The sequence below is a fragment of the Dasypus novemcinctus genome, chromosome 1 (assembly GCF_030445035.2).
Source record: "Dasypus novemcinctus isolate mDasNov1 chromosome 1, mDasNov1.1.hap2, whole genome shotgun sequence".
NCBI classification, from domain to species: domain Eukaryota; kingdom Metazoa; phylum Chordata; class Mammalia; order Cingulata; family Dasypodidae; genus Dasypus; species Dasypus novemcinctus.
In genome coordinates this window covers 40,252,077-40,269,464 of record NC_080673.1, presented here as the reverse complement: position 1 = coordinate 40,269,464, position 17,388 = coordinate 40,252,077, and the positions used below count along the sequence as shown (strand labels likewise).

At 36.4% G+C, this 17,388-nt stretch overlaps 1 protein-coding gene across 5 annotated transcripts in view; it reads left to right on the top strand.

The window, feature by feature from the left end:
* The window catches only part of ARFIP1 (ARF interacting protein 1), a 134,220-nt gene extending 124,467 nt beyond the window's left edge, over positions 1–9,753 (top strand). For all 5 annotated transcript variants that reach the window (XM_071214438.1, XM_058281119.2, XM_071214437.1 and 2 more), the window contains one exon: positions 7,894–9,753. In XM_071214438.1, coding sequence (XP_071070539.1) covers positions 7,894–8,049 — 156 coding nt within the window. In that variant the 3' untranslated portion in view covers positions 8,050–9,753. The remainder of the gene's footprint in view (positions 1–7,893) is intronic.
* The last annotated feature ends 7,635 nt before the right edge of the window (positions 9,754–17,388 follow it).

Here is a 17,388-nt window from a genome sequence, read left to right as displayed (position 1 = left end):
GATTTTGAAGACCTATCAAAACTAAAAATCTATTAGTATAACACATTCATGCTAATAGAAAAAACAGGTGATTTATCTAATTTGATATGATATGACAAAATGAGACTAGCTTTTTAGAAAAAAATAATTATGAAATTTTTAATTTCTGTTTGGAGTGGTTTTTTTAATTTAATTTAATTTAATTTGGTTTTGTTTTTATTAGAATTGAAAAGCTGTGATTGCCAAAGGCTCTCTCTCAACCAAGGAACTGCTCTGGAGTGTGTATAGTTTAAAAAGTTTTACCCATCAACCTTCTCACAGTTACTGTGAGAGTATTTGTTGCCGTAATTATTATGGTACTATGCCATTCTGTTGTGAAAACTAGAACTCAGTCCTGAAAAATAACCTCTTTCTTTGATTTCCCATGGATTAGGTTTCACTGAGAGTTGTGTTGGGATTTTCTCTAGGTTCTTGGCTAAGCCAGTTTAGTTAGGCCAGTAATTCATTAAGGAAGGGAGGGAAGAGATATGGGAGAAAATAACAGATTATTGGTCCCAAATAGAGAAGAAAGGGGCTGAAAAGAGATAAAGAGGGCTGATTTATAAAGTACAACTCCCCATTACAGATTACAAAATGCCAGGGGGAAAAGGCAGGAGCAGCGCCCCAGTTTTGCTTTTGCGCTTGCTTTTTAAACTATTGATTATTCCACCCCTTTTCTAATGTTGGTGGAAGAGTCCCGGTTGTTTACTACTTTGATTGGTTATCCCACCCATCAGTCGCCCAGGAGGGCCCAATGATAATGTCCCTGGAGAATATCCGGGGCTTCTCCTGGCTTCTGGAGAAAATCTTGTTCCGAATGGGGGTTCTCGGAGGTTCTTCCAGCAGCCATCTTGTAGGGTACTTGTGGCCAGATTCTTGATCTGTCTATTCCTAATGTAGCCTGCCTCATTTGGGAGAAATTATTTTTTAAATACAGCTACTTCTTGTGACTCAGGTATGTTACTAGTGAGAAAGCCTTAAATCTCTAAATAGGGAGGAACATTTAACTCATGGACTGATTTATAAACTAGAATATAAACTTCGAGTTGGCTTTAATCTCTAAAAGAGAGCCAGTTACTGTATTTACAAATAAATAGAGGAAACAGGTGTGGCTTAAGCAATTGAGAGCCTACTTCCCATGTGGGAGGTCCCAGATTCAGTTCCCAGTGTCTCCTAAAAAGAAAACAAAAACAACAAGTAAATAGATGAAAAACCCAACTCCGGGAAGCTGGTGTGGCTCAGTGGTTGAGTGCTGCTTCCCACATATGAGGTCCCAGGGTCAGTCCCCAGCAAAAGACTGATAGGTAGGTAGGTAGATAGGTAGGTAGGTGGGTGGGTGGGTGGATGGGTGGATGGGTGGATAGATAGGTAGGTAGATAGATATAAGATAGATAAATCCTTCCCACATATGAGGTCCCAGATTCAATCCCTGCCCCCTGGTACAAAATAAATAATAAGTAAACATGAATGAATGAATGAATGTATAGAAATAATGTTATTGTGTTGGAAGAAAGCATTTTGGCATAAAGGCTTTTTTTGGAGCCATTTTATTTCCAAATACGTAACAAATACTTTTCAGAAAATTTCAGTGGAATCTTAATCCCAGTTTCTTCATTCTGTAAAGAAAAGAGAGTTCATATAGTAAACTTGTAGAAGAAATGGGAATTATGCTAAGTCTTCCTAAATCATTTTTCTCCTTCAACTACTTCCTTCTGCAGTCCCTAAAAGCAAGGAAAAAGATTATCTACCTAATGGAAGTTTTACCATAGTGTGTTTTGCAATGTATTTTAGGGACAGACTTGAGCTTTCCTTGAACTTTCTGAAGTCTCTTACCTCAGATTCTACAAGCTTTATTGAAGTATAATTGATAGGCAATAGCTGCACATATTTCAAGTGTACAATTGTTTTAAAGATTTATTTTTATTTTCTTATATTTATTTTTATTTATTTTTCTCCCCTTCCTGCCCCCTACCTGTTGTTTGCTCTCTGTCCATTTGCTGTGTTTTTCTGTGATCTATTTTTATTTTTTACTTTTTAACAAAATTTACACACCTTTTTTCATTGTGTTAAGGTAAAATTTACATCAGTTCCTACCTTCTCACAAGTTCCAAATCAATGAGTTCTAAATGAAATTTTACTAAGAAAAATTAATGTGATTTGAAGTTTTGACTCAAATAGATAAGTTTAGATTCCACTGAAATTCAATGAGTACTTAATATGTGTGAGAAAATGTGCTAGGTAGTATCTCATTTCATTTAACCTTCGTGACAACCTTACAAATTCAATTTGGTAATGGTATCCTTGATAAGCAGATAAAGATCTTGACTAGTAAAGTTAAAAGTAACCTGTGCCTGGTGTCGCAAAGATAACTGGGAAGTGGTATAGCTAAGATTGGAACCCATGCCTGATAATTCCAAAGCTCTTTTTCTACTACATTCCATAAAAGGAACCATTAACTAACAATGGGGATATTTAGTAAGGACCTGAGATGAATAACAAATACAACCCTGGGAAGGCCAGGCCTATAACCAGAGTCAAGTTATGCCTAATGCAGTTATTAACTACTCCCAGAAAGTTGGACATAAAAGTTTTCAGGCAGCGGACTTGGCCCAGTGGTTAGGGCGTCCATCTGCCACATGGGAGATCTGCGGTTCAAACCCCGGGCCTTCTTGCCTTGACCCGTGTGGAGCTGGCTCATGCGCAGTGCTGATGCGTGCAGGGAGTGCCCTGCCCCGCAGAGGTGTCCCCGCATAGGGGAACCCCACACACAAGGAGTGCACCCCGTAAGGAGAGCCGCCCAGTGCAAAAGAAAGTGCAGCCTGCCCAGGAATGGTGCTGCACACGCGGAGAGCTGGCACAACAAGATGATGCAACAAAAACACAGATTCCCGTGCCACTGACAACAACAGAAGCAGACAAAGAAGATGCAGCAAATGGACACAGAGAACAGACAACTGGGGTGGGGGGGGGGGAGAGAAATAAATAAATCTTTTTTTAAAAAAAAGTTTTCAAAATACTATATCACATTTACTCCAAAACTAGTTAGAATTTGGAACCAGTTAGTGGCATTTTTGCCTCTCTCATTTGAATCTCTACTCTGTAGCTTTTTCCTTTCTCAGGTTTTCCTGTGGTTCATAACTACCCTCATTCCTAAACTACCTAGTTATATAGGCCTTCTTTTCCTTTACTTCTTACCTAACTTAGACTTTCTTCTTCCCAAGCCTGTCCTTCCCATGCTGACTTTCCTCCTTTTCACTGACTTTTCTAGCACCACCTTTTATGTCTAGAAAACTGCATTTACTTTTTCATAGATGTGCCACTTATTTTTTTCTGCATAACAAAGCACTTAAAACTTAGTGGCTTAGAAGGACAACTCTTTATTATTTCTCATAATTTCTTTGGTTGGCTAGGTGGGTTCTTCTGCTGGTTTCACTCTTAGCTGAGTGGCCTGCTGGGCACTGGGCACAGCTGGAATGCCGGGGCCTCTCTCCCTGTAGACTTTCATCCCAGAGAAGACTAGACTGGGCTTCTTCCCAAGGTCATGGCAATAGTCCAAGAGAGTAAGCACTTGCTTATCAGCCATCATTTTCTAATATTACATGGCCAAGCTCATTTTCATTGTAGAGACTACACAAGGCTGTGTATACTGAAAGACATGATTCATTGGGGGCCATTATTGTAACAGTTCACAACGATTGACTATTTCCCTCACTTTCTAAAATTGCCTACTTGAAACCCACCTTTCCTGTAGTTGCCTGTTTCCCTAATAATTGTCTCTAAGTTGAAATTCCTCATCCTTTGCTATATTCCCCATGTAAGTAAGAAGGAAGGGAGGGAGGGAGGGAGGGAGGGTGGGCAGGGGGAGTTAGAGTTCTTCTATACCAATGCTTTCCTTCAGCCTTTTTTGGGGGGAAAAAATTTGCCCCCACAAGCACCTTTCTTTAAAAAATTAATCCAATACATTCTTACTACCTATTTATCATCCTAATATCATTTTCTGCTGCCATGCCTTATTTATCATTATGTCCCTAGTACAGTGCCTGACACATATTGTTAAATGTTTTGTTGTCATCCTTGTATTTCGTATGAAAGGTTTTCATTTGGAAAGGTTGAATATCTAACCAGACAAATTCAAGATGTACCTCTTTTAGTTTGTATAGATATTTTTTTAGTTTTCATTTTTTTCATGCTATCTGGTCCTTTTAAACTATATTTCTGCCAGAAACTTTCTTACCTCTCAGGGAAGAGGAAATTTTCTTTTGTTTTAAACAACTTTTAGGTAAATCTGCAGATGCCCTAAAGATTTGAATAATTAGAAAGTGAACCCAACTTGTTCTCAAGGCTTAGAATGTTAATTCCCTGAGGTATCAGTACTGTATAGGTTGTAGGATAGAAATCATATTTATACCTTCACCATTTGATTACTGGCTGTCATAGTATCAGACATTTGAATTTTATTCCTCTTCTCACAGAAAGCTCACAATATGAATGAATATATACTTCACTGAAATAAAAGAGGATTCTGACAGTGCTGTGTTTACAGTGTGGCCGTACTAAACTGTGATTTGGCCTTGATCTCCAGTTAAACAATATCAAAACAAAGTATGTGGGTCTGGCCTTGGGTTGTTACTGGAGGTGCCTGCCTGCCTCTCAGCTCAGCTCTTTTTTTTTTCCTTTTCTATTCCATTGCTGATCTGAAAAGTATTAGTTTGTATGCAGCTGTATGGAAGAGCAGTGAATCCAAGAGCTCTGGCCCAACAGGATACCAGTCAGAACAGTTACTCTGATTGAGTCTGGAAAATGTAGCTTTGCTTCTTTAATCAGATTGCTCTTGCAGTTTGGACTGCACCATGTTGGGATGTGGACTGTGCTGGGGAGAATATGTGGGCAAAGAATAACAAGGCCTGGCTTTCAGTCCTGACTCTGCTACGTACTCATCATGTGACACAGAACAGATCACTTAACTCTTTCTTGGATTTTTTTCCTTATTGGTAAAACCAGAGGGTTGAATGTGGTAATCTGTAAGAATGATCCTTCTAGTTTACAAATTCTGTGATTTTGCTCTCAATTGATGACTTATTCCAGTATTAGAATGGGAGGCAAAAATGCTCTGTGTCTTTGTAAGCAGCAGTGCCACCCCATATAGGTACATTATACCATTCCATCCTCATTCTTACATAATTGTATGCTGACCCACTGTACCCTTTACTATTCCAAAATATTTCATAAAACAGACTCAGGAGATTCTTTTTCAGGAAAGAAGTTTTGTTGGCTCCTTTGTGATGTCACAGTTCCTCTTACTAAATCATCTGGTCAAGTGAGGTGACCCAGATGTTTGAAAATGATAGAGGGTGCAATGGGTTTTTTATCTAACTTAGTTTAGTGCTGATTAAAATCACAAGTGAAACCAGATTTAAATTCTGTCTAGTCTTTATATAGTTTAATATTGCCTGCAAATTGTATGAACTCTATTAGTGTTCTTTACTGAGTATTACCCCTTTTAAAATGTATGTCTTCCTGATAATAAAACGTATGCTTATTATTTTAAAGGTCTCAGTTAGTATAAAAAAGTATAAGAAAGATAAATGCCCATAGTTCCTCCCTTCAAAACTAGCTACTGTCAGCTCTTCCACGAAAATATGTCCATTTCTCACCTCACCCCCTGCCCATCCCCTAGTCTAAACTACAGATGCCTTTGCAAAACCTCTTAACTTCCACTCTTACTCTCTTCCAGTCCATTCTCCACCCAGCAGTAAGTTTTTTAAAAATTACCCACCTTCCAGTCACCTGCAGGGTACACATTGTTAGTATCCTCATTTTCCAGGTGAGGAAACTGAGGTATAAAAGAGTAGGTAACTTGCCTAAGGTTCTGGAACACATGCTCTTAACCACTATTCTAAATGACTGCCCTTCAATATATTTTCTGTGCATGTGAGCATGCAGACACTCATGCTTTTAAACACAGGAATGAGATTATACATTTTGGTAACATCATTTTGAAATTTTAATTTCAAACTATACCTAGCAGATACTATTAATCTCTTTTTCATACTTTCCAGTTTCACTTGTCTGTGGGTTTGTTCTGTAGTACTTGTAGGAAAAATATTTTTCTGATAGAGTTTTGTTTGTGAATTCTTGATATTACTAAAACTAAAAACATTTCTAACTTGACAAGCACCCTTCCCCCCAGGTTTATTTTCATCCTAGCCATTTGAGGGGGCCTACTAGAATGTGAGCTGGATCTTATCACCATTCTGCTCAGAACCCTCTAAAGGCTACCCATTTCACTTAGAGTAAAAGGCAAATGTTCGCTGTGAAATGCGGGACCCCTATGGTCAGCACACCTCTAACCTCTCGGACCTCGTCTCCTGCTGCTTACTCGGCTCAGATACGCAGGCATTCTTGATGTCCTGGACTCTTCAATACTCTTCCTTGCTTTTTATTTTCTCCCTCTGCCCACGATGCTCTTCCAGCACCCTGTTGCATATGTCTTCATGGTTTGCTTCTTTGCAAATCTTGCTTCCTTAAATCTTTACTTAAATGTTACCTTTTCAGTGAGGTATTCTCTGACCACCAAAATTATACTCATTTTCATGCTCTATTTTTCTGTACAGCATTTATCACAATATATAATATGCTATATATTTTACTTATTTTGTTTCTTGTTTGTCTCCACCCCCATGCCTCCAAATACGTAAGCTTCACGAGGGAAGGGATTTTTGTCTGTATCCCCAAAACCTGAAACAGGTTTCAGGTTCATAGAAGACACTTAATAAGTATTTGTTGAATGCGTGTGTATAGAATAAACATATCTAAGCTATTTTAAGTTAAGAAGAATTTACTGAAGTAACTGAAAGTATCTTTGATAGCTCACATAATTTTGAGTATGCTTAGTTTGAGGGGGAATTTAATATTTTTCATTAATGCCCTCAGTATGTCTGAAAATGATTAACAAAATAAACTTCTTAAACTGACTTACTGTTAGATTTTTTTTCCTTTCTATTTTATTGGGGAGGAGCTGTTCAAAAGTCATCAAAAAAAAAGACTCACTGATTATATTAATCATCCAAAGGGGTGCTAATGCAAAGTACCAGAACTCTGTTGGGTTTTATAAAGGAGATATTTATTTGGGACAGGAGCTTACAGTCACAAGGCCATAAAGAGTCCAATTCAGGGTACCATAAGAGGTACTTTCCCACCCAAAGGCATTGGCCACATGTTGAAGCAAGATGGCTGGAGATGTCTGCAAGGGTTCAGCTGTCCTCTTCCTCCTAAGGCTGTGTGGTCCCAGCTGCTTCTTTTCTCAGTTGTAGGTTAGCACAAGGCTTGTCTCTCTCCCCAGGAACTTGTTTCTTTCCAGGCTGAGCTGCTCTGCTCTCTTCACAAGTTCAGCTGTAGGCTGTCAGGCTCATTCTCTTCCCAGGACCTCTGCCGGGTCTAATGGAGCCTTCTCTCTTTCCTCACCTATCTGCATCTCCATTTACGTCCCGGGGCTCCAGCATCAAAATTCCAACCCTCTCCTCTGCTGTGTCACTTTCTTACGTGGCTGAATCAAAACCTTGATCATAATGTAATCAAATAAAAATGAAACCTCTGAATCTAATACAATCTAATATACCCAGAGGAACAGACCAGTTTACAAACATAGTCCAATATCTATTTTTGGAATTAATAAATAATATCAAACTGCTACACTGACCCTGACGGACAATGTACAATTGAAACGTGTAAAATATGTTATCATTATTAAAACAGGCTTTCTTGAGGAGAAATGAACTATTTAATTAAGACGTGATAGATCACTTTATATTTCATGGTCATGGTGTCATGTCATTCGTGTTAATGCTTGCTTTTATAACTCTGCCCTGTCAACAGGTTAAAGTACTGCACAATCAGCTGGTCCTTTTCCACAATGCCATTGCTGCTTACTTTGCCGGGAATCAGAAGCAACTTGAACAGACACTTAAACAGTTCCATATCAAATTGAAAACTCCTGGAGTGGATGCCCCATCTTGGCTTGAAGAACAGTAGTCACACCTGGGGGGAAAGAGTCACATTGTTATATTTCTAAACAAACCTAATCAGAATTAAGCAGAGTCAGGCAAAGTGAGAAGGGGTGACAACTTTGTAGTGATTCTTACACAGGCTGCTTTAATTTTTCCCTTTTTCACACTTTAACAATTGAACTGTTAAATTTGATGGGAAGGTGGGTGGCTTTAATGTAAACATACTTTCTATAATCTGAACACAGTTTTCTTTTTTGAGAAATCCTTTTGTATCTTAAGGGTTGGTGGATATTTCTGTAGTTTGAAAACATCTAATATACATTTGCACTGGCAAGATAAAAATTTAAGGTTTTTGGTCCTGGAAATGTGGGCCAGTCATAACTTTTCCAAAGGGAGGTATACATGATTTGTATCAACATCAGATATTTTATATATGAATATATTAGACATCTTTAAGAGATTCATTTTCATGTTTTGTCTTAAAGAAAAAAGAAACTATTTTGCAGAGTAAAATTATATTGTGTTCCTGCAGCATTTACGCAAAGGCAGCAGCTCTAATGAGTGACTGATTTGTTTGTGGAGTTGTGGCAAATACCTTTTTAAAAATGAAACTGTACCCGTGTAAGTTTGTTTAAACTTTTTTTAAAGATGCAGAAATCACACTGTCATTTCTGTGAGGGTTTTAAGCTTATGAAAATTTGCATTATCCAAAGTCATTGGGCAGTTATGTTAGCAATTTCTTTTGATTCCTAATGAAACCTGCTTAAAGAGAATTTTTTTAAAACAGATGGACTTGGGAATAAAGATTCTCAGTGGTTTCTAGAGTAGAAATCTGTGCTTAGAAAGCTAGTTTGGGGGTAAATTCCATTTTGATAAAAGTGAATTCCTAGACAGCTTTCATTAGCTTACCATATATAACAATACCGTTTAAGCCTTAAATCACAAATATGTGCCTTCTCAGATACAGTAATTCTTATTCAACCAATGTTCACAACCCATAAAAAAAAACCTTTTAGATAATGTTTGATGTGTCTCTTCCTTCCTTGGAAAGGAGCACTGTGTATAAACATTGGGTTTCTTTGTACTCATGAAACTACATTTAAAGTTTATGCTGAGATCAACTTTTAAGTTAGCTCTTTTGTTTTTCTTTATTCCTTTTGAGGAATGGAAAGGAAGGAGTTTTCATTTACGTAATGAAAAGGAAATGTAGGACAGTGCATTGGTAATAGGGAAAAAGGAGATTGGGAAGCCCAGTGGTGTTTTAGTTGCTGAGCAGTGTTGGTTATGTTATGTGGTTGGAGTGTCCGCTGTGTAATTCTATCAGTAACGTAATCCTTATTAAATGTAAAGTTCTCTTAATTTTTTAACAGACATAAATTAATATTTTGAGAGATATATCTTCATCTGTTCATTTCTTTTGTATTGAAATGAAGTACTTAAAATTACCATTATACACAAACTTTGTGGAGTGTAAAATTTGTTACATATGTTCAAATGCCTTTTAGCTGGCTTTTTCATTAATATTGCCTATTGTCAGTGATTAATACAATGTAATGTGGTTGTAAATCATAAACCTATTTTAAGTCATTCCTCCCTGTATATTTGTACTCTGAGAGAGCCTTATTTTATTCTTCCAGCAGAATTACTACTTGTGATAGTTCATTTACATTCCCCAGAATGTGCCTCTGGTATGAATTTTGTATTCTTATTAAATATGTTTGCTGCAGTACCTTGTTTCTCTGACTCTTCCTACTTTAAAATAAGAAGCAACTATTTGGATATTCTGAGGGCATGAGATTTGTCTTTTGTAAACTTAAAAAAACAAGGAAAAAAGTATGCTTCTCTCACTTGTAATTGTTTTATCTTAATAAGTTATCCTTTTCCCTCAGTTGGAATCTTTTTTGAAAGCTGAACCTGTCCTCATGGTCTTACCACATTTTAATTACAATTGCAGGAATTAAAAATGTTCATGGATAGATGAGAATAAACTAAATATCAGTGATTCTGAGTAATGGGTACATGTACGAAAGAAATAAGTAAATTAAATAAGAAATAAGTAAATTAGAAAATTAGTAAAAAAATCACTCGCCACTGAAGACAACATATATCAGTTTTTTGTGTTTTCTTATAGATTTGTCCATGTATGTCTTTATAAAGTATATAATTTAATAGAAATAAGCATCTTTCCTCATTGAATATAATGAATACCTTCCCAAGTCAATAAATAAACTGTGAACCATATTTACTCAGTGTATCCCCTGAAGTTTGGTACTTTAGTTACCAATTATTTTATGTAAGGTGTGCCTTGAATATCCTTTAACATGCATGTATTAATCTTTGTACTCATATCTCATTCCCTTAGGTTGTATTTCTAGAAATGAAAATGGGCCCTCAAAGTATATCCACACTTTTAAGACTTTGTTATATATTATCAGTTTCTTTTCAAGGAAAATTAGGCCAATTTACACCACCGAGAGCAGCTTATACACAAGTACCTGTTTAGCATATTTTTAATATGTTTAGCTTTTAAAGCCAGTATGCATAAATGAAAAGAATGGATATAATCAGCAGAACATCACCTAATAGATGTGTGGGGTGGAACGGAGAAAACTAGCAGGAAGATAAGATGCAAATAAGATTTAGGGATCTGTAAGATGCAGGGGATAAGGGGATATTTGACTTTTCTCTCATTCAAGTAGAAATTATTCAAAAACAGAAAAATGCACTGAAAAGCTGGCTTGTGAACTTTTCATCCAAAAAGCTCCCAGAACTTAGGATCCAGGAAGGACTGGGTTTACAGAAGCAATTTATCTGAAATCTAGACCTTAAAGAAGCATTTCTTCCATACTTGGAACACACTGATAATGTTGTTGGTGCTTATCCATAGGGTGTGAAAACTAGAAATTTCTTTAGAAATCATCTGTTTAACACAATAATCAAGACATCAAGGCCCAAAAATATGTGTGACTTACCAAACTCCTATCGCCAAATACAATGCCAGATGAGTATTTAGGACTAAATACATGAATTTCCCCCCTTAAATCATGCCCTTTCACGTCATAATTAAATCACTGTTTCAAAAACTTCTACTAAAGTTAAGTATTATGTATTAATCGGCTTCTCGGTTTTTAAAAACAAAATCTTCTCCCATTGATTTCATGTTAGGTACATTTTAAAGTATTTAAGATGTTTGTCCTTTCTACCCACTGCACTTTATAAAGTATTCTCAAAAAGACATCACATTATGTTTATCTAAAAGGCTAAAAATAAGTCTATTTTAATTCATGAGACTGTTTGTTTGCAAACTTATATATGTATCTCAAAATGGGCTCATTCTGTTATGTTGCTGTCACAAGACATGACCATAGATGTAAAAAAATAAAAGATTATATAAATTCCTAGTTTGGTGCAACATTTATGTGTAATCTATGCTAGATTTTGTGAAGTACTCCATAAAATGCCTGTATTTTATATCTATAATTCTCGATATATTTTGCCACTAACTCTTTTCTTGACCCTTTCAGTTACATAGGAAGATTGAGAAGCTTTATCACTCAATTTGAACCAAATTTAGACTTTTAAGAAATCTGATCCCCTTGTAAGAACAAAATTTTATATTTTAAACTTTATTGGCCAAGACTGTCCATTTGTGAATAGGCTATTTTTTTTTTAAATCAAAAGACCAGTTACATTTTGCATTAGTGCAAAGGTTATCAGTTCAAAGGGATACAAGATCCTTCACTAATTTTAAATATAACAAGACCTATTAAATAGAATGGCAGGGAGAGGATGTGCACAAGCAGTTAAGCGCCTGCCTCCCACATGGGAGGTCCTGGGTTTGATTCCTGGTGCATCCTGAAAAAACAAAAACAACAAGCAAAACAAACGAAAAACCCAACCCAGGGGGCCAAAGTGGCTCAGTGGTTGAGCACCGGCTCCCACATACGAGGTTCAATCCCTGGTCCCCAGTACCTAAAAAAAAATTTCAATAGAATTACAATGCAAACAACTTTCCTTTTTTTTGAGGAATTTCATTAAATTCTGTTATATGTTCCTTCTTGAGGGTTTCCTGTTCAACAGGTTTTTTGGCATAAATGGGCCTTATAATAAATTGGCAAGTGGTCCTCCTAATGTACAGGAAACTATGAATTTCAGCTTTGTTTTTGTGAAATAAAAGTTGCCTTTTAGTAGTTTATGTATATTAAATGGTAACAATGTATTATTTTGGTGTTAACTCATTTGGAAGAAGAGAATAGCATATGAAGAAAATAAATTAGACCCAGTCAGAGCCCTAACTTTATTTCTGTGTAGTTAATTGGTTGAGATGCTATCAGATTTAGGAATTTCAGTGACATTGTTCCCAAAAAATCCACAAGAAAACAAGATTACAGTTTGTTTTGGGAGTGCCCAAACTACACTTTGCCATAAAACCCTCAGTCCAAGATTTTGATGCTGAAGTTTTAGCTTTCTGAAACTGTGTTTCACCTTCACCATTAACTGTTGAAGCTGAAAGAGGAACAAAATGCCATTTTTTGCTCTTAGAAGTCACTTTCCATAGCTTAGACTTTCAAGTCACTTTGCTTTTGGTACAGGTATATGTATTTATGTAAATAACTTAGGGCTCAAATGTTTACCCAGCTGACATGAAGGCACATAAGGAAGAAAAAGTGTAAACTATTTAAGTCTTTACTTCTGGGCATGGTTATTGATGTTCTAAAGAAAAAGCAAAATCTCACTATAAAAAAATTTCTTTTTTCAAAAGTTGAGGGCATTATGGGGTAGAGGGAAAGTAGCTTTTTAATCCTGTCTTCCTAAAGTGTTTAAATTATGAAGCTGTTTTTTTTTTAATAATCACGTACCCAAGAGAAATTATTTATATATGCTATTTTACTTTTATTCCTCTCCTAAATGATTTCAAATTCTAAATTAGGAAGCTTTTTATGAAAAACTGCTTGAACTTTTAGACAAATTATAATTCTTTCATTTGAGGATTATGTATTTATTATGGCTAGAGTCTAAACTCTAGGAGAAAGACACAGTGTATATCCTGTCTTGTTCACCCTATATCCAACTCCTTGAATAGTTTTTATCTCAAATGAGCCATGTAATAAAAACTTGTTCAGTTTTTTGAACCGAAATTCAAATGCAGAAAAGCATTGGTGTTCTCACTGCTATTTAATTTGAGTTACAAATTCATGTTGGGATGTTACCTAAGATACTAAGATGCTTGCAGAAGAATAGCCAGTTAATAAATGTGTAAAGAATGACAGAATTAGAAAAATCACATCCCCACTGAAATAATTAACACAGAGCTCACCAATGGATTGCTGAAAGCATTAGGTTGAATGAAAGCAATATTGTCGTAGTACCAAGGATTATCCCACATACTACTCAACTTCACAGGGAATAAATACTATTAACAAAAATAGATTTGTCTCTCGTGATCTTGGTGGTTTGATTCTTTTGTGGACCCCAGAAAATCCCGTTTTCAATGCTAATCCATTGCTGTGCATGTAAACCTATTGTAAGTGGAATCTTTTGATTAAATTACCTCAGTTTAGGACCTTTGATTAGAGTGCATGGCCCAGGATGAATCTTAATCCTCTTACTGGAGTCTTTTATAAATGGGAGAAACATGCAGAAACATACTGGAGCTCACTGAGAAGTGTCCAGAAGCTGAGAGAGAAGGTTCTGTCATCCAGAAGCTGAAATCAATGGAACACAGAAGCTGAGAGGAGGACACTGAAGGCCAGAAGCTGAAAGCAACGAGGCCTAGAGGAGATCAGAGAGATGAATGGATGCCACCATGTGCCTAATTGCTCACAGTTGCCTCTTGGTAGAACACATCTGATGATGCCTTGATCTGGACACTTTCACAGTCTCATCTGTAAGCTTATAAATTAATAAATCCCCATTGTAAAAGCCAATCCATTTCTGATATTTTGCTTTGGCAGCCTTTAGCAAACACCATCTTACGCAAGTGATCAAATTTGGCATCTCTAATGACTTGGTATCATGTGCCTCTGGAGAAATTATGCAACCTCACTTATGAGGTATTCCCGTGGGAGTTGTTTAACCTGAATCTAAACAAACTTTTTTGCCTAAACTTACAATGTACAGAAAATACAGGGTATTAATAACAAGTTAAAATACACCTTGAGGAATCAATTGGAAAAATCCAGAATCTGGGACATTCTACAAGATAATTGACTTGGCTTTTTCAGAAAGTCATCCACAAATGATAATTATAGATACTGATATAAAAAAAGAGACTTAAGATCTGTGTTCAGAATAATTACCGATATAAGATATTTGGGGAATAACTGAGTAGTTTGAATGTGTATTTCTTCCTAATAGGGATTTTTTGTTAATTTTTAAAAGTATGGTATTATATTGTGGCAATACAGGGGATTGTCCCTAGTAGGAGATGCTTGCCTGAAATATTTAGAGGTAAAGTGACACGATGTTTGCAATTTACTTTTCAGTGTTCAGTGAAAATACATACATTCATATATACTTACATATATGGGGAGAGCTGGTGGAGAAAAAGAAAAAGAAGGAAAGATGCCTTAACGTAAATATGGCAAAGTGTTAACAGTTGTTGAAATAGCTGGGTGAGAATGTGGGTTTCACTGTGCTAGTCTTGTAACTTTTCTTTGAATTTTTTTCATAATAAAAATGTAATAAAAGAAAAAAAGCCACCTAGGACGTTAGGTCCTGAAATGCAGATAGGAATGTACTAAAACCAGTTCCCTCTTGCATCAAGGTAATGAGGAAGCCTTTTTTGGTACTACCAATGACACTACTTGCTTCCCTCCTGCAGATATCAGGATCCCTCCTCTAGCACATGAAAGAAATGGGTTTGCATTTGGAAACAGAGTCAGAAAAGGGTAAACTTAAATAGTTTTCTATTTACCAGTTAAGATTACAGAAACAGCAACTGATGAAGCAGAAGGAGCTTAAGATATGTCTTAAGTAAGAAAAAAGACACCATGTAGGAAAGCATGTATTCACTAAGCTAGATATTCTTTCTCCTTTTCCTCCTCAGCTCATTTACAGATTGATGCATTCTAAATTGCTGGTTAAAATTCTGAGGGAGGTTCAGTCCAAAAATATAAACACTAAATTTATTTTAGCTTAATACCACTGGTTTCTCCCATGTCAATTTTGTGTTCTCTTGTATTTGTTACTATTCCGTACTACCAGATTTCTTAAAATATAACAGTTTTGTGATATGTATAACAACTTAGACTGCTTAAAATAAATTATATTTGTACACTGGCAATTTTTAATGACCAATTTTCAACCTGAAATATTTTATGACCTGACCATGTTTTTCCTAATTTGCATTTCTTAAATTATTAAAATAGCTTAAATCTTTCAAGTACCCCCAAAAAAGTATTGGACATTTACATTGTTCTCAAATTCTTTGTTTCCTATTCCCCCACTTCTATCTCAGAGGTGAGAATAGGGAACATACTATGGTTTTAAATAATCTAACTAGTTTACGTCAATAATAGAAGTAGCAAAAACCCAGACAATGTTTTGAGAATTGAGTTTTTACCATGACAGTGGTTACTATATAATCATAGCACAATCAAGTGAGTTGAAAAAATATGTTTAAGTGTAAACGGTCATGAGTATTTGCTGAATGACTTACCCATGTTGACTTTCATCACCTGACTCCACTAACACCCTGACGTGGATACTAATAATTTCTTCTTAGACTGGCATGCCACCTAAGAGGGACAGACCTTTAATTCATTATTTATATTTCCTATGATAGTCCTTTAAAAAATAACTGAATGTCTTGATTTTCTCGAAACTTTATTGAGGCTGGGCGTATTTTCTTTGTGACGCTTAGTTAGCATTTTCTTCTAATTAAGCCAGGAATAAAATAAGAAAAACAAAGTAGAAGTTAGAAATGAACAGCTATAAGTCTCATAACACTAAAAAAAAAAAACTTAATATAGGAGACCTTGCCTAAACTCACAAGGGAAGGGGTATGTAAAGTATTAAAGCTTCATAGCAGGTTTGAGTTCTAACTTGCCCCTTTGTTCTTTAAAAAAAAAAAAAGCAATGACTTACCAAGAGACTGTTGTGCTGTTTTCAGGTTTTTTTTGCTTTTGGGTTCACTATTTGTGCTCATGACTAGAGCAATGAAAACAAGTCCTTTTTCCCCCCAGTCACAAGTAGCTTCAGTCAGAGCTGCTCCAGACTTCCTTGCTGGTGACCTGAACACTGACCTTTCTTTATTCTAAGAAGAGCTATGCCTGTTCAGTCCTGGTAGCTCATTTTTATGTGAATTTATCTTCACTAGTGATGAACTGAGACTTCTCAGTTAAGAAAAACTCCATTCATGCTTAATTTCTAGTGACTTTTTTGTTATTATAGTATCTTTTCCCCTTATAGTAGCCTCTTGGGAATCTTGTACACCTAACCTATGCAAACAGTTGAGCTCAAGTAGTGACAGAGCCAGACTGTTGTCTTACCAAGTTAGGAATTTGTGTCTCTTTGATGTAACCCTAAAAGAGTTAGAGGGTGTAAACCACATGCTTCAAGTCTCAGTCCTCTTTGCAGTTCTTCCTGCCTCTACTCATTACCCAACTAAGAAGACTTTTTAACATTTTTGGTATTAGCAATAGCAGCACCTCACTTCTGTTACCAAAATCTGTTTTAGTTAGTTAGGCTGCTAAAGCAGATATCACAAAATGGGTTGCTCTTAACAGTGGGAATTTATTAGCTTACAAGCTTACAGTTTTGAGGCTGAGAAAAATGTCCGTATCAAGGCATCTTTAGGTGATGCTTTCCTCCCAAAACCAGTTGCCAGTGATCTTGGGCTCCTCTGTCACATGGCAAGGCACATGGTGGCATTTGCTGTTCTCCCCCTTTTCTTCGAGGTTTCGTTGCTTTCAGTTGCTTTCTTCTGTGACCTTCTCTCTCTCTGCTTGAATTTTATCCTCTTATAAGGGATTTTAGTAAGAGCATTAAGACCCTGGGCCATGCCTTAACTAAAGTAATCTAATGAAAATTAGATTGGTTTACACCCACCAGAATGGATTAGCTTTAAGAATATGATTTTCTGGGGGTACATGCATTACCAAACCACCACACTGTGCCAAAACTGGAGTTGTTTTTTCATTCAACACCTGGTTGCATTGCATTAGGTGTAACATCAGCATGCCTTTTGAAATGTGTCACTTGTGCATGCCTACCCTTCTTTGGTTCACCTTAAATGTTACAGGAGATTGGATGTGGCTCAAGCAGTTGGGCACCCACCTCCCACTTGGGAGGCCCTGGGTTTGGTTCCTGGTGCGTCCTAAAGAAGACGAGCAGATGCAACGAGATGACACAACAAGAAGAC